Source organism: Bufo gargarizans, chromosome 11, assembly GCF_014858855.1.
Source record: "Bufo gargarizans isolate SCDJY-AF-19 chromosome 11, ASM1485885v1, whole genome shotgun sequence".
In the NCBI taxonomy this organism is placed as follows: Eukaryota; Metazoa; Chordata; class Amphibia; order Anura; family Bufonidae; genus Bufo; species Bufo gargarizans.
This window is the reverse complement of record NC_058090.1, coordinates 25,178,757-25,197,150: the sequence shown is the minus strand read 5'-3', so window position 1 is coordinate 25,197,150 and position 18,394 is coordinate 25,178,757. Positions and strand designations below refer to the sequence as shown.

The 18,394-nt window shown below is 46.9% G+C and overlaps 1 protein-coding gene across 3 annotated transcripts in view; it reads left to right on the top strand.

Moving 5' to 3' along the window:
- LOC122921953 (thioredoxin domain-containing protein 16-like) overlaps window positions 1-17,160 on the top strand; it is a 56,023-nt gene extending 38,863 nt beyond the window's left edge. For all 3 annotated transcript variants that reach the window (XM_044272298.1, XM_044272297.1, XM_044272296.1), the window contains 4 exons: window positions 2,520-2,658; window positions 5,577-5,737; window positions 6,714-6,904; window positions 16,528-17,160. In XM_044272298.1, coding sequence (XP_044128233.1) covers window positions 2,520-2,658; window positions 5,577-5,737; window positions 6,714-6,904; window positions 16,528-16,766 — 730 coding nt within the window. In that variant the 3' untranslated portion in view covers window positions 16,767-17,160. The remainder of the gene's footprint in view (window positions 1-2,519; window positions 2,659-5,576; window positions 5,738-6,713; window positions 6,905-16,527) is intronic.
- Window positions 17,161-18,394: the final 1,234 nt, after the last annotated feature.

Sequence of the window (18,394 nt, the reverse complement as noted above, 5' to 3'; positions counted from 1 at the left end):
ATTTTCACACACGCGTGTCGGGTTGAGTTTCAAGTCATCATAATTAAGGATCCATTATGGTTGTGGGAGGAAAGCGGAGCATCCGGAGGAATCCCGCATGATGAAGGGGAGGATGACGAGAGATACTTACCGCATCACGGTGCACAAAGCCTTTCATTAATTTTCCATCAGAAGTGGCGCCCTTGTGGTTTTGCTGCAAACCTCGCACCTCCAGGAGGCCCGGTAGCCTCTGGTTACAAGGGCGGATGTTATGAGCCCCATGGTAATGGCGCATGACCAGTCATATCAGAGCATCCATTATAGATGGAGCCCCATTATGGGACGCCTTTTGAAGTATGATCGCAGTGGAAGCTTTACGCCGCCTGTGGTCTGAAGATTCGGATATGATTTGGTTTCCCAAAATTTTTTTTTACGTTTCCTCATTTCATGGAATTCCCCCCCTCGGCGAAAAGTTGGATAAGATTAATGCTGGTAAGAGGTTTGAGTAAACGTTCGTAGCGTGACACGCTGCTCAGCCATATGGCTTTCCTGCATCCTCCTGACCCCAGAACGCAGTGTAATTTAGGAGTCTGGTTCCTCTAAATGACACCGTTTCTAAGTCTGAAGAATTCCCAGGACTACACAAATACAATAGAACATACAGACATCGGAAGATCTGGGAAATACGGATGGAGGCGAGGACGTCAGATGTGGGAGCTGCTGCCTCCATGAATGTAATTTGGAGTAGTACATGTGGCATCGCTTTCATCTGATTCATGTCTTGACATATTCACCAGTAGTCACAGCAGACAACTCCCCAAAACATTCCTCTGAAGTCATAGCAGGCGCCCCCTCACTTATTCACAACACATGCAGTCTTGGCTGAGCATGCATGTGCACGGGGGATCAGGAGAGGAAATGATCTGATATGTATGGGTGGCTTTAGTGTAGTCGCCTCAAATTTCCTCGTAGTCACAGCAGATAACCCCCAAAACATCCCCTGAAGTCAGAGCAGGCGCCCCCTCGCTTCTCCTCTCCCTATTCACAACACATGCATACTTGGCTGAGCATGCATGTGCATGGGGGGATCGGGGTTCGGTAGTTTTTATCTCATATGTATGTGTGACTTTAGTGTATCCGCCTCCAATCTTCCAGTACTCTCAGCAGATAACCCCTCAAGTCATAGCAGGTGTCCTGTCACTTCTCCTCTCCCCATTCACGACACATGCATACTTGGCTGAGGATGCGTACAGCCACAGCAACCCTGCCCCAATAGACCCTGACTGTTTCATTTCCACAGCTGCGTGCCGGGTTAAGTTTCAAGTCATCACAAATAAGGATCCATTATGGTTGTGGGAGGAAACAAAGCATCCGGAAGAATTCGTCGGCCGCCGGCAGACACAACACTGATGATTTGCTACAATGTATCAGTACAGGTACATTGTACCAGACTGTCGCGCTCACACAGAGTATTGTCTTGACTGAATACAATTGTAGCAAACCATCAGGCTGGGTTCAGACCTGAGCGTTCTGAAACGAGCGCTCTGTATGCGCGATTGTACGGGCGTTTACAATCGCGCATACAGAGACAGGCGTGCACACATTGTCGCGCGTTCCCGAATATCTATGTGCGGGAACGCGCGACAAACGCCCCAAAAAAAGCTCAAGCACTTGTTTGAGCGTCGGGCGTTTTACAGCGCGATCGTACGCGCTGTAAAACGCCCAGGTGAGAACCATTCCCATAGGGAAGCATTGGTTCTTGCCTGTTGTGCGTTTTACAGCGCGTAGGAACGCGCTGTAAAACGCTCAGGTGTGAACCCAGCCTCAGCTGTGAGAAGCATTAGGTCTGTACAAGGTTTCAGCCTTAGAATGGAAGTGAAAATCTCATTCACTGACAGCAAACAGAGACCTTGAAAATGGTAAGAAACGGAAGCCCAAGTTGAAGAATTTTTGACATTTTATTACCTTTCACAGCACTATCAAGCACTGGATAAGGGATTTTGGTTAGATTGTGGGTGGGTCAACCGCTGGGACCCCTACTAATCACGAGAACAGGGGTCCCCTCTCCTCCATATAAATGGAGTGGTGGTCGAGCATGTGCACCACTACTGCCCCATTTATCTCTATGGGACTATCGGAGATCTGCTGGCTATCCCTGGCAGTCCCATAGAGCAGGCATGGCCAACCTGGGGCTCTCCAGCTGTTGTAAAACTACAACTCCCACCATGCCCTGCTGTAGGCTGATAGCTGTAGACTGTCCAGGCATGCTGGGAGTTGTAGTTTTGCAACAGCTGGAGAGCCTCAGGTTGGCCATCCCTGCCATAGAGTCTGAATGGAGCAGCGGTGCACATGCGCGACCACCGCTCCATTTACACAGAGGGCCCCTTTTCTCGTGATCAAGTGGGGGTCCCAGCAGTTGGACCCCCGCCGATCTAACAGTTGCTGTAAGCAGAATTCTCCTTTATATCTTATGACAGCCTCTTCTATCATAATCTCGTTTGTCTTCTCTGCGGCTGACATCACCTCGTCTCTTCCGGCAGGGCACAGCAGTATGGCGCGCCTCCCCCCGCCATCTTGTTTTCCAGGAGCTCCGGGCAGAAAGTCCACGCCGTCTCCATCCACAACGCTCCCGCAGATGAAATCCTTCCACTTCTAAAATGGGAGCTTCTTGGAGAGTTTGTGAGTTTTTGGCATTTTGTGAAATATGTTTCCAGTGATTAAAAGGAACAGAAAGAAAATGACAGCCCCCTCCCCCGCACAGTATACAGCGGGGGGGGGGGCACCTCTGAGAATATATGTACAGGACAGGAGGCACGTGCTGCTGTTCAGTAATTGCTGGAAGCTGTGGGACATTGTATTATGTGGGGTCAGCACGATTCCCTTCTGAAATCCTCTGTGCTGCTGGGAGACAAAGCATTTTTCACTTCCAATCTGTGACCTCTCAGTTGTCTTTGGTCACTACTCCCGTTGTGGCATGACCTGTCCTCTGTAACATAATCACACAAAAGGTTAGGTGACCTTTACAACATCTCCGAACTTATATGCTAAAATACTCTGTGCTGCTGAACCCTTGTGCTCCCAACATAAAATGGCACCTTCCTGTCTTGAAGTGCTTTTTGCTTCTAGGATGCCGTTCTGTAGGAGGCCACTGACTCCTACAAGGTCATGCAAACTCCTCTTCTGAAATACTCTGTTCTGCTGTTCTGTGCTGTTTCACAGTCACCTCCCGCTTCCCCTCCTTACATTTCCGTCCTCCACATTCCGCCTAGAACAAGTTATACCTTATCCACGGGATAGGGGATAACTGTTAGCCTATGGGGGTCCACCGATCGCAACAATGGGGGTTCCGTGCCCCCGATATAAATGGAGTGGCAGGTTGTGAGTCCAGGGAGTCCAGCGCTCCGCTACCTCCGGCAGTCCAGTGGACTTTCAGTGGAGCTGCAAGGCACATGCTTGACCATCACTCCATGCATATGGAGGACGCGGGACCCCCAGTCAGACCCCCATTCATCTAACAGGTACAGCTTGTTCTAGACCTGATCGGACAGGTCACTCCCTTCTACTCTAGTCCTGAAACACTCTGTGCTGTGGGGGGGACCCTGTTTCTTTCACTGGGTAACTCTCAGTCTGTGACACTCGTCTCTCCTCACACATCATGATACCGAATCATCACCTGCAGCCCTAAAATAATCACAGGCCGCTCTCCTAAAATACTCTGTGCTGCTTTCTACTACTCCATACAAACTAATAAGTATCTAATCCGATGCTGGTGATGATAATTGATGATCATTTTTGCCTCTAGCCGGAATAATATTACGTTCCGGCTGCGAGATTAAATCCATCTCTCTGTACATTAGTCTTGGATAATAAGACATTAAAATATCGTGGCGGTAAGACTGCCCTTATAATATCCATCCCGCTTCCCATCACCCCCGCCTTCCAGTAATGGATCCTGTCATTACAGTGATCTCATATTCACCGCCTAGCCAAGGGCTTCATTAGGGGAGGTGATTTTTAGCGCTCTGATTCTCACAGGGACATCTATAACAATCATCCCAGCCGCCACGAGACGCGCAGTCATGATATATTTAATTTTTTCAAATTTCCTGTCAAGTTTCCGTCGTTATAAGATCCCATTGAGCTAATATTGTATTAGGCCTCATGCACACGGCCGTTGTTTTGGTCCGCATCCGAGCCGCAGTTTTGGCGGCTCGGATGCGGACCCATTCACTTCAATGGGGCCGCAAAAGATGCGGACAGCACTCTGTGTGCTGTCCGCATCCGTTGCTCCTTCCGTGGTATATAACAGGTCCTATTCTTGTCCGCGCTTTGCAGACAAGAATAGGCAGTTATATTAAAGGCTGTCCATGCCGTCCCGCATATTGTTTTGCGGATCCGTGATTTGTGGACCGCAAAACACACAACGGTCGTGTGCATGAGGCCTTATAATGATGGAAACTTCACAAATATAACAGGTGCATTCTGACGTCATAGTGCACCTGCCAGTGACCTAATGTCACACCGTGATTGGCTGTTGCCGTCATGTGACATGACATCATTATAGAGGATATGTCATCTCGTCAAAACACCAGAGGGCTTGTGTCTCCCAGCCCCACCCACTCTAGTCACCTGATACTTAAAGGGGATGTCCTCTTTCAACAATCCACTAAGGCTACATTCACACGTCAGTATTTTTCTATAATCCGAATTTCAGTCCGTTTTTTGCGGATCCGTTGTTCCTGAAAATGTTTCCGTATGTCATCCGTTTTTTGCGGATCCGCAAAAAACAGAAACATGTATACATTCAATAATCAAATAAAGTTGTTTGGATTTCTTTGAAAAAAAATTGAAAAAAATATAAAAATTTGCTATGTGTTTCCAGGAACGGATTCCGCCAAAAACGGAATGACATCCGAATGTCTTCCGTTTTTTGCGGATCCATTGACTTTGTATTGTACCAGGATCCGAATTTTGCGGAAAAGAATAGGACATGTTTTATATTTAAACGGACATGCGGAACGGAACAACGGAAACGGACAGCACACATTGTGCTGTCCGATTTTTTCCAGGACCCATTGAAAATGAATGGGTCCAGATCTGGTCCTGATCTGTTCCGCAAAAAACGGAACAGATCAGGAAAGAAAAAACGGACGTGTGAATGGACCCTAAGATCCCCTAATGACACAGGGTGCTCTGCCGCTGGGACCCCCGGTGACATAATCTGTGTCTGAACCCAACAGCAAGTGTTTCGTTTCCCTACAGCGCCACCACAGGGCAAATTAAGCATTACACAGTTCCCATTGGAATCAAAGGACTGTCTGTGTGATGCATGGACGTGCTGGGTCCTCCAGAGCGCAAGACAGTCTTGTACATGAGGGTCCTGCACTATTGACCCCCCAGTCAGGGCTGCAGTTCCTTGCAGGTATCTTTCAGTGCACGTCCCTTTAACAACCTGCTTCGGAACACCAGTCGGCTCGGCCTGGCCGTTTATCTTTTGGTTTATAACGGTCGTCTCATTTTATTTAGACTAGAGATAATCGGTGCTTTGTGTCCAGTCTCCTCCAGAGTCCAGCATGGCTTCTCTTGTGTTTCTGCAGCCGGAGGTCACCGTGGAGTCACTGCCCGCCCTCATGAAACGCCAGAAGCCCCTGCTCATCCTCTTCTCCGATGGCGTCCCCAACCCACGCACCGAAAAACACATCTTGAGTTTGGTGAGAGGGAAATACCTGGAGCAGTATGTGACCTGCTGGTTAAACGTGTAAGTAACGGGGGAAACGTCCCTCGCTTTGTAGTGTATTTAGGGTACGTTCATGGGAACAGGATCTGCGGCAATGGGGGAATCATGTCCCATCGACTTCCAGTAAAGTCTGTCAGGCTTCTCATTCACTGACAGCAAGCAGACATCTTGAAACTAGAGAGGAGTTTAAACACAAAGCGTATTAGAAAGTTGCAGATCTTGTTCCTGCAAGTGGACATGCATCATCATCCTGTGGATGGCGCACCATCAGCAGCGGGTGACAGCTGTAACGTGCTGCAACGGCCGCTACAAGATGATTTCTGTGGACCTTAAAGGGATCCTCTTCACGGTGAGCAGGTGTAACTACAACTATGGCGTCCCCATTCACTTCTATGGGACGGCTCCTTCCTATGCTCTTGAACTGACGGAGCCGCCCCATAGATAGAAGTGAATAGGAACGCCATACTTGAAATTACACTGCTCACCGCTGCAGTTGCGATGGCGAGGAGGTAAACGGTGATGAGAAGGCAGCGCTCGTACGAGTGGTGCTTTCTCCTCAAGCAGCTGATCGCCAGGAGTGCCATGAGTCGGTCTGATATTGATGACCTATCCAGAGGATGCATGGACGTGCTGGGTCCTCCAGAGTGCAAGACAGTCTTGTACATGAGGGTCCTGTACTATTGACCCCCTTCTTTTGACCACAGTCAGGGCTGCAGGATAGGTCATCAACGTAAAAAGCAGACAACCCCTTTAATGGTGCAGGTCCTGGTGGTCAGACCCCACTGAGCTAAAAGTGATCTCCTATCCATTCGATTGGGGATAACTTGTTTTTACTGGAATACCCCTGTGAGGTTTTAAAGGGCTGTTGGGGCATAAGCCGAGGGTCTTCGCTCAGACCCATCTCTGTCAGTCCGAACTGAGAGCTGCTGCAATCCTGCCACTCTGGAGGACGCCATGACTGACACATGATCGGTCCATTTGTCTTTCTTTCTCACAGGAAGAACACCCCGGCGGGTCTCCCTGTACTGAAGACGTATTTCAGTGTAATCCCACCTTTGCCTCAGCTCGTCCTGATCTCGTTTGATTCACAGGGACAAGTCTTCGCTCTTCCCATCGATCAGCAGATCAGTGAAGTCAGTATATTATATTGGCTGGAAATGGTAAAAGCCGGAGAGGAAGTTCCCGTCTGTGAGTACCGATCACGTCATGCTTTTCTTCGGGGGGCATGAAACGTACAAGCGAGCCCCCTTATCAGTGATTGCGTTTTTTGTTGTTGCAGACATTAACATCGTTTTTTGGCAGGACATCTGTCTGTGTGAGCAGGGGATGCGCTGCCAATAATAAAGCAAACGGTATGAGGATGAGCGATCGTAGGCCTGGACGTACTGACGATCATCAATCCACGTAAATGGTGCCCATCACAGACAGATTATCTGCCAGTGTAAACCCGCCTTTAGGGTCCACGTCCGCAAAATGGGTCCGCATCCGTTCCGCAATCCTGCGGAACAGGTGCGGACCCATTCATTTTCAATGGGGCTGCAAAAGATGCGGACAGCACACCGTGTGCTGTCCGCATCCGCACTTCCGTTCCGCGGCCCCGCTAAAAAATAGAACATGTCCGATTCTTGTCTGCATCCACGGACAAGAAAAGGCATTTCTATTATAGTGCCAGCGATGTGCGGTCCGCAAAATGCGGAACGCACATGGCCGGTGTCTGTGTTTTGCGGATCCGCAATTTGCGGACCGCAGAACAGTTGCAGACTTGTGAATGGACCCTAAGGTTGGGTCGTGTCGGGGGCCCTGGCCCAACACTTTTACAGGTGTAAAAGCAGCGTAAAACTACTCCGTCAGGGGCTGCAGTAGTTTTTGCAGGCGCACGGACAGCCGGAGGTGCGCCTAATTAACGTGAGGCCTGAGTCTTGTCTTTAATTAGCTGTTTCTTACGGCAGCGCAGGGGGGAATCTTAGGCTACTTTCACACTGCCGTTTCTGGGTCCGCCTGTGAGATCCGCTTCAAGGCTCTCACAAGCGGCCCAAAACGGATCAGTTCAGCCCCAATGCATTCTGAATGGATAAGGATCAGTTTGGCTATTCCGCTCTGGAGGCAGACACCAAAAGGCTGCTTGCAGCGTTTTGATGTCCGTCTGACGAAACTGAGCCAAACGGATAAGTCAATGGGGACGGATCCGTTTTTACTGACACAATATGGTGCAATTGAAAAGGGATCCGCCTCCCATTGACTTTCAATGTAAGTCAAAACGGATCCGTTTTGCATTATCATGAAAAAAAAAAAAAAGCGTTTGCATTATAGTCTGGTATCTGCACAGATGGATCCGCACCTAAACGCAGGTGTGAAAGTAGCCTTAGACTGCGTAAAAAGCTTAGTAAGTGACCCCTAGTTTTTTTTCCAGGGAAATCCATTTAAGGCCTCATGCATACGACCGTTGTTTGGCTCGGATGCGGACCCATTCATTGGCTCGGATCCGGACCCATGCTGTCCGCATCCGTGGCTCCGTTCCGCGACCCCGCTAAAAATATATAACATGTCCTATTCTTGTCCGCGCTTTGTGGACAAGAATAGGCATTTATATTGCCGGCGCCTGTTCCGTTCCGCAAATTGCGGTAGGCAACACGGGCGCCTTCCGTTTTTTGCGGATCCGCGATTTGCGGACCGCAAAAAACGGCACGGTCGTGTGCATGAGGCCTTAAAGTGCTTAATGCATACGGCACATTTTCTTTCCACACACAGAATCCAATTTCTCATCATGACAGCAAAGAATGGACACAACATGGAAACCATGATGGGTAGCGGGGGATTCTGGGGCAGTGCAAAATGCAGCAGAAATGTTCCCTGGATTTCACGGCAAAAATACACGTTGGAATTTTCTGTCAGGCACGCAGAAATGACAGACCAGATGTCGTCTTTAGGCCTCCATCTGCAATGGAAACTCCCTTGTATCCCATGGTTGCGTCACAGGATTGCCTATGGGCATGGGGTGACAATGTAGTCCCCAACCGCTTAGATGCTTTGATCAGGAGAGTATCCGCTGTAATATGCAACTGTGCGTGCTGCAGGTACAGCTCTGTAAATGGATGGTGCTAAGGGGTTAAACGCTGGGGGCTCATTTATTAAGGTGAGGGCTACAAGATGACATTTGTCACAGTAATATCGTGTAACAATTTTTATAACGACTAAAGTCTATGGTGTCGCACTGCGACTTGACAGTGGCGCAAAAATCTAACTTGGATCGATTTTTGCACGACTGTTGTGTCGCAGTGCAGCAGCATAGACTGTCATTATAAAAATTGCCACGCGACACGTCGCAGTGTAGTTGTGCCCTTTTGTCGCAAAACTTATTGTTGCGCGACAAACGTCCTAATGTAGTCGTACCCCATGACATAAGTCATTTTTTGATGGTCTTTTTTGTTCATTTTACATCAGCGATGCTGCCGGAAGATGTGCCTCATTTATGACGGGGTGTGCGCCTAGTCAAAAATTAGGTAATCTTTTGTAGTCCTTGCCCCTGGCTGGCGTCGTTTTTCGACAAGTTTCACGCCGCTTTTCTGGTGTAAGATTAGTAAGTATGCTGAGGTCGGAGTCCCGGACTTGCCATTCTCTGGTCACTCCTTTGTGCCAAACGTAGCATATAAACACCACTGTGACAAATATTGTCGCAAGGGGGGACAGGTGCCAATTTTACGCCAAAACGAGGCGTCAAACTGTTCAGAAATGACCCCCAATTTATGTAAAACTGATACACTGTTCTACCTGGTGCAGGGCCCAAAAGTAGAGATAGACCTCTTTCACACGGGCGAGTTTTCCGCGCGGGTGCAATGTGTGAGGTGAACGCATTGCACTCGCACTGAATCCGGACCCATTCATTTCTATGGGGCTGTGTACATGAGCGGTGATTTTTTTACTCATTACTTGTACGTTGTGTGAAAATTGCAGCATACTCAATATTGTGCGTTTTTCACGCAACGCAGGCCCCATAGAAGTGAATGGGACTGTGTCAAAATCACAAGTATCCGCAAGCAAGTGTGGATGCGGTGCCATTTTCACGCATGGTTGCTAGGAGATGATCGGGCTAGGGACCTGATCATTATTATTTTCTCTTATAACATGGTTATAAGGGAAGATAATAGCATTCTTACTACAGAATGCTTAGTAAAATAGGGATGGAGGGGTTAAAAAAAAATAAGAAATTTAACTCACGTTAATCCACTTGTTCGCGCAGCCCGGCTTCTCTTCTGTCTTCTTCTTTGCTGTGCAGGAGGAAAAGGACCTGTGGTGACATCACTGCGCTCATCACATCATCACCATGGTGATGGACCATGTGATGAGCGCAGTGACATCACCAAAGGTCCTTTTCCTCCCAGGTCCTCAAAGAAGAAGAAAGAAGAGAAGCCGGGCTGCGCGAACAAGTGGATTAAGGTGAGTTAAATTTTTATTTTTTAACCCCTCCAGCGCTATTGTACTATGCATTCTGTATTAAGAATGCTATTATTTTCCCTTATAACCATGTTATAAGGTAAAATAATAAAAAATGTACACAACACCTAACCCAAATGGGTTTGGGTACCAAACATGCAGACTTTTCTCACGCGCGTGCAAAGCGCATTAAAATGTGCAGAAAAATTGTGCATTTTCCCGCAAAACACCCGCATCTTATCCGGCCCAAATCCATGACGCCCATGTGAAAGAGGCCTTATATGTTCCACCTCCTCAGGCACAAGGCAGAACACAATGGGGCACATTTATCAAGCTTGTCTGTTTTTGGCCATAAAATTAGCCTGGCGTATTTCATTTATCTGTTTTTCGTTTGCCAAGTATTTATTGAAAGTCGCACAGCGCTTCATGAATTAGACTAGTCGTATTTTTATTAGTCTGACGTCTGGTGGTTGTTTTTCAGAACGACAGATTCATAGTCACTTAGACTGTTCTAATTTATTTGCACATGAAAAAAAGATGCTTCTTTGCGGAGAAAAGTTGCATGTCTCCCGGAAACCACTGGAAACACAGAAAAGCCCGCCAGCCCTGGGGTGGAGTTAAAATTAGACTGTTTTTGTGACAAATTCAGGCGCAAAAAAACACGCGCCTACATAAATAGGTCAGAAAGAAGTTGCAAAAGTTAGAAAACTACTAAATTAGTCTAAAAAAAATCTAAATAGTTGAACAAGGCACAAAAGCTTTCAAAACAGGTGTAATTTCAGTAGTAAATGCGACAAAAAAAATAAGGCAGTGATTGTGATTAGGGATGAGCGAAGTGAGCCTTGGATCCTAGATCCGAAGTCGCTTCACTCAAAAGTTCGGTCCGCAAAAAAATACGGATGAAATCCGTGTGCATTCCGTTTTTTGCGGAACAGAACATCTGGCCCCTAATAGAACAGTACTATCCTTGTCCGTTGCGCGGACAATAATTGGACATGTTCTATCTTTGAACAGAACGGAAATACGGAAACGGAATGCATACCTTCTGTTTTTTTTGCGGACCCATTTGAATGAATGGTTCTATATACAGAACGCAAAAAAACGGAACGTAAGCGGAAAAGAATACGTTTGTGTGCAAGAGGCCTAATGCTGTTCCGAGAGCCGTCTCTGTGCAGCATTAAAATGTATGGCCTCTGACGAGGTAAAGTCCGTTATTCCCGACGTTCTGCAAGAATTCAGTGAATAACAGTGAATAACTTAGGTATTTGATTTTTAAATTGAAAAACCATTTTGGAACTTGGTTCGGTTCCGAGGTACCAGTCACAACCAAAGCCGAGTTCGGATCCAATGTTTTTTCCAGTTTAAAAATCAAATACCGAAGTTATTCACCGAAGTCTCATAAAACTTCGGGAATAACTCACTTCGCCTCGTCAAAGGCTGTACATTTTAATGCTGTGCGGAGAAGGATCCCTGTACAGCATTAAACCGAAGTTTCGAGGAAGCAATTTCGGATCTAGGATCCAGAGCTCGTTTCGCTCATCACTAATTGTGAGCCTTTACAGACATAAGGCCTCTTTCACACGAACAATACGGATTAGGTCCGGATGCGTTCAGTGAAACTCGCACCACTTTCCAAGCAAGTTCAGTCAGTTTTGTCTGCGATTGCGTTCAGTTGTTCAGTTTTTTCCGCGCTAGTTCAATGCGTTTTTCACGCGTGTGATAAAAAACTGAAGGTTTACTAACAACATCTCCTAGCAACCATCAGTGAAAAACGCATCTCATCCGGATGTAATGTGTTTTTCACTGAAGCCCCATTCACTTCTATGGGGCCAGGGCTGCGTGAAAAAAAAAACGCAGAACATAGAACATGCTGCGTTTTTCACACAACGCAGAATTGATGTACACAGATCCATGGAAATGAATGGATCCGGATTCATGCATTGCACCCACGCGGAAACCTCGATCGTGTGAAAGGGGCCTAAGGGAAAGATCTGCTCCTGCTCTGTGTTTAGAGCCGCACCTGGTTTTGGTTCAAAATCATTGATGGAAATCACTGACGTGTGAATGAGTCATAAAAGACTAAAAACAGGTGCAAACACTGTAGTAAATGGGGCATGCTAGTACAGTTTACACCTATTTTTGCACCTGTTTTTCTGTGGGTTGAAAGTTTCAGTTTCTTCTATTTATCAGGCGTTTCTATTTGAGTTAATAAATCCGTTTTTTGCCATTCTTTTTAGATTGTTTTTAAGGTGTGTTGTATTTTCTAGGCGTTATTTATGTCTGGTCTGCCTTTTGAAAGTCGCTGATCTAATGCTTTAAAAAGTCTCATTCTCCCCAGAAAAGTCGCAAGTATGTTTTAAAAAGTCGCAAATCAAACTGAAAGCCGCATCCATAAATTTTTCGACTTTTTAACTTCAAAAGAGATCCGACCAATCGCAGCTACATACGCCTGGCAGGCGCTGGCTGAGTTTTGCACATGTAAACTAATCAAATTTAGAAGTTAAAAAGGCGCACATACACAAATCGCATTAGTCCACTGACTAAACAGTTCGCTCCATCTCCGAAACAGATAGAAAAGCAAAACATGCGCCAATATGATGTAAAGTCTAAGGGCTCATGCACACAACCGCAAAACAAGGATTTACAAAAAATACGGATGACATCCCTATTGCATCAGTTTTTTTGTGGATTCCTTGTAACTAGCGATGAGCAAATCGACTTCATATGAAACCCGAAGTCAATTTGCATAAAACTTAGTTTGAATACTGTACGGAGCGGGCGCTCCGTACAGCATTAGAATGTATTGGCTCATCCGAAGTAGATTCGCTCATCCCTAATTGTAACAATGCCTATCCTAGTTCGCTAAAGGGACAAGAATAGGACATGTTCTATCTTTTTTGCGGGACGGCCATGCAGACATACGGAAATGGAATGCACACGGAGTCATTTCCGTTTTTTTTGCAGGCCCATTGAAGTGAATGGTTCTGCATATGGGCTGCAAAAAAATTTACGGAACATACACGAAAAGAGCCCTAAGACAAGGCGCAAACCTAACAATAAGGGCTCATGCACGCGACCGTATGCCCTCCGAGACATACGGTCGGTGAGCGTCCCTTATGTCTAGCAGCGGCATACATCGTGCGCACGGGAGTAGACAGCATTATAGATTACAATGATGCTGTGCACGTCGGGCCGCCCGCGGGACTATTGTCCCGCATTCATGAGATCCGTGCACAGCATCATTGTAATCTATGATACTGTGTACTCCCATGCGCACAATGTATGCCGCTGCTGGACATATGGCACGCTCACCGACCGTATGTCTTGGAGGGCATACGGTCGTGTGCATGAGCCCTAAATGCGATTAAATTGAAACGTCCGCCCAACACACATAAAACACGACTGAAACAGGCGCAAAACCTCTTGATAAACGTGCCCCCAATATGCGTTTTCCCAGAATGTCCCTTGAATAAACAGAGGATAACAGTAGCTGTGTGTATGGCGGGTTTATGGCCCAGCTGCGCTTCCCTCTGAGCACTTTGGTTTCCTTCCCTCAAACCTAATTACATCTAATTACCATCGAGCTATTACATCTGTTTGCTCCGGATTTGTTAATACAGAGGAAGGGAGTGCACAAGCGGCAGAGATATTACTGAAGCTTTATTCTAAATAATTCATCCACGGAGCCTCGTGTCTGTCTGTGCCACGTGCAGGGATAAGTATGGGAGGCTTTATCTGTGCAGCCTTTCGAGAACTAAAGGGGGTTTCTAGGGTATATATCGTGGCCTATCACAAAAGTAGACACATAACATGTGGACCCCCGCAACCACCCAACACAGCGCCATCTATGTCTGCGTGGCTGTGTCTGGTACTGCAGCGCCTCTCCGGTGGAGTAATAATAATCTTTATGTACCATCGACATAGTTCGCTGCGCTTTACAATGTGTCCAGACAAAATGAAACGTTACAGGGTAACGGACTACAACTATTCAGACAGTAGGACTGAGGGTCCTGCTCACAAGAGCTTACAATCTATGAGAAAATAGGGGAATGTGATAGGCCACACTAACAAAGATGTGTTTTAGGGCAAACCTAAAACTGGAGGTTGCGAATTCACCTGATTGTTGGGGTAGAACATTCCAGAGAACTGGGGCAGCACAAGGGAAGTCTTAGAGACGGGCGGGAGAGGTTCGGATTGTGGAGGATGTAACCCTAAGATTGTTGGCGGTGTATAGAGCACAGGTAGAACGGTAGATGGGATGTAGGGGGGTGCGGAGACTTCCTCTGGAATTCTGGGAAGAAAGGGTTGCAAATGAGCTCAACAAGCTCCGCCTCTACTGCCACCAGACGTAAGGCAGCTATCCTATAGGTCAATGTTCGACCCTTTAAATAGGCCCTGATATATGGATCGGATATTACTGTATTTTTCTCCCTATGAGACGCACCTACCGTAGGTTTTAGAGGTGGAGAATAAGAAAAATAAATATTTTTCATTAGACCTCAGATCAGACCCCCAATGTTAATAAGACCCTCAATCAGACCTCAGCTCAGACAACAATGTGAATGACCCCCATTTAGACCTCAGATCAGAGCCCCAATATGAAGAACCCCCCCTATTCAGACCTCAGATCAGACCACCCAATGTGAATTCCCCCAGACCATAGATAACAGCCCCATTCAGACCTCAAATCAGACCACCCAATGTAAATGACCCCCAGGCCTTAGTACAAAAGCCTTTGCTCAGGGTAATTTAAATAAAAAAATCCACTTACCTCTCCTGCTTCGGACGCCGCCACCTCCACTCCTAGGATCCAGATTCATCAATTTTTTTGCTGTGACCGGACACGCACAGCATGAGGTCACAGAGCGTCCTCACGTTGTGCGCAGTCACGGCACAGCTGACGGCAGAGGCCCAGGAAGCTGTGAGTACAGAGCCCGGGGAGAGCGGCATTCACCGCTTCCCGGTCCTCCATTACTAATGAGTGCTTCCATTAGTATTCACCTCATAAGACGCACTGGCATTTCCACCACATTTTGGGGTGAAAGTGCTTCTTATAGGGTGAAAAATACGGTAAATAAGCCAGCAGCTCATCTGCAGACAGCTGTTTCAAACTCATTTGCATCCCTTTCTTCCCAGAATTCCAGAGGAGCATGTATAGCCTAGAAGTCGTCTGTCCGTCCCCCCTTCCCCAATCCTGACCTAGGACTCTCACCCAGTTAAGCCAGTTCTCTCTGCTCTGTACTGATGAGAGGCAATCACCCCGAAACAGCTGTCTGCAGATGAGATGCTGGTTTATTTATTATCCAAGTCATATCTCAAGGCTTATTTAAAGGGTCGAACATTGATTTATGGGATAGCTGCCTTACCGCTGGTGGCAGTAGGGCCAGAGCAGAGCTTGTAAAGAGCTCCAGTACATCCCTTCTTTCTAGATAGAGAGAGGACATGATGTTAGAGACAGCGGACAGACAGTCACTGGTGAAGGGGTGAGGTGCATAATTGGGGTCTTCAGCATAGAGATGGTACTGAAAACCAAACCTGCTGATAGTCTGTCCGATAGGAGCTGTGACTGAACCCTGAGGAACCCAACATCAAGAGGGAGGAGGGGAAGTAAAGCCGGATAATCATCCACAGAGAGATAGGACAGTGTTCTTAAAGGGGACTTCTCACTTCTCCTGACACGTCTGGTTTAGTAACTACGTGCATTCCTCGTGTAATAACAATTCTGGAGCATCTGTTCTGATGACTCCACGTTGTGCTGCTCCTTTATTATTCCTACTTGTAGTCTGTTAATGAATTGCCAGCAATCTGCAATTAAGGTCCAGATGGGTGTTACCAGCTGGGGGGTGTCCGTGCACAGTCTGACACTGGCATCTCTAATTGGATAGTGTCAGACTGTGCAGGGGACCCCTGCCCCCCCCCCCCCCAAACTGGTAACACCCAGCTGGACCTTTATTGCAGATGGCTGGCAATTTTTTTCTAACCTCTAGCAGCGATACTAGAGGAATGGCACAATATAATACATGCTTCGGGAATCGTTATTACATGGGAAATGGCGTTAGTTACTAAAACAGACTTATCTTTAGGCCTCATTCACACGACCATATTTTTGGTCTGCATCTGATCTGCATTTGTTGCGGTTTGCACATGGACCCACTCATTTCTAAGGGACCGGCCGCAAAAAATGCAGACAGCACACGGATGTCATCCATGTGCTGTCCACATCCGTGTGCCCGTCCCCCAAATTTGAGAACATGTTGTATTTTTGTCTGTTTTGCGCACCCCTTCTTTGGTCCGGTTGGTGGGGTACCGGGATATATGTCCTGTTAACCCCTTGGTGTATCCTCTGCTGTGGACCAATACTTTCATTGCTCCCTTTCCAGACTTTCTGTCTAAACATGATTGGGGGCCTCCCCTTCCGCACTACGATTTCCTTGCCATGATGGACGAGGTCGACCCCAACTTGGCTGCGCAGAAAATTCGGATACGCATGAAATCCGCCAGAAGTAAAAAAGCCGAACTGTCCACCAAAGAGGAGAAGCGACAAATTACGAGTCTGCGCAGAACTATACCAAAATTCATAGACAGTGAAGAAGAATCCGGTCATCACGAGGAGCTTTGAGCAAAGTCTAATTTGGCCACATTTACCAGGGAGTACTGCTACTCGCCACCATGCTTTACATGGCAGCTGTGCTTTCTCACCAGGATCTCACTGATCGTTGCTGTGAAATTACACAGCCGTCAGTGCTGAAGAAAGCAAACCTCAGGTAAGCAATGTCCATGGAGAAGTGCAGTACATGTATATATTCCATGGGGTGCAGAGGTAGCTGGTGCCTGAGGGGGCCAAACACCCTGCACCCACATAAGAAGAAACCAGTGTTATAAATGATGCATGATAGGCAGGGGCCCTATTACAGACTGTCATTGGGGCCCATGTGATGCCACTGCATCAACAGGAAAACCTGTCCCCCACACGGACTGTGTCTTTGTATCCTGAATAAATGTATTTTACCACGTGGTAGACTGACGCACTTGTTGATTTAAGGGTTAAATCGCCTTTTTCTAGAGACGGAGCTCTGCTCATCCACTGCAGGTTCATTCTGGATCGTGACAGCCGCCTGCGGATTGTAACCGCCATTATCATTACTCACTGGGCCTCATTTATCAAGCTCGTCTGTTTTTGGCTATAAGGCTAGGTCTACACGCCGACATTTGTCGCACGACCATTTTTATAATAGTAGTCTATGGTGTCACACTGCAACATGCTGCGACGCGACAGTCGCAAAAAATCCATTCGAGATGGATTTTTCTGTGACTGTCGCGGTATGTTGCAGTGCGACACCATAGACTACCATTATAAAAATTTGCGCGACATTGGTGCAACAAAGGTTGCAGTGTAGTTCTGCCCTATCTGTCGCGCGGCAAATGTCGTCGTGTAGACCTAGCCTAAAATTAGCCCTGCGTATTTCATTCGTCCGTTTTTCGCTTGCAGACTATTTATTAAAAGCCTCGCAGGCGTTGATGAATTGGACCAGTCGTAATGCTATTAGCCTGACCTCTGGTGGTCATTTTTCAGTACGGCAGGTTTATATTCACTTAGACTGGTCTAATGTACTTGTGCATGAAAAAAGTTGCATCTTTGTGGAGAAAAGTTGCACGTCTCCCGGAAATTGCGGCCCGCAGAAAAATAAAAATAAACATCACACTTCACCACTGAAAACAAATTTAAAAAAAGTCCACCAGCCCTGGGGTGGAGTAGAAATTAGACTGTTTTTTTGCGACAAATGCAGGCACTAAAAAGGCGTACCCTACATAAATTGGTTGGAAAAAAGTTGCAAAAGTTTGAAAACTTACGAATTAGCGCAAAAGCCTCCAAAACAGTAAATGGAACTTTGGAAATGGAAAAATAAGAGTCTACAGCATTTTTTTTTTACTAAAAACAAGCGCAAACACTTTAGTGAATGTGCCCCACTGACTAGTAACATCATCATATGGTCCATGTGACGGCCGCATTTCCAGAACTGACCACATGGATCAATGATGCTGTAAGTTCCATCTGAGCCGCAGTCAGTTTATGGTGAGAATACTTGTATTCTCCCTATAATAACAGTTCTGAAGCGTCTGCACTGTGCTGTTCCTCTGTTACTCCTCCTGGAAGTGAATGACTAAATTGACACCTGGGCTCATTCACACGTCAGTGACTTTGAGCCAAAACCAGGTGCAGGTCTTTCCCTTATACCTGATGTCTGT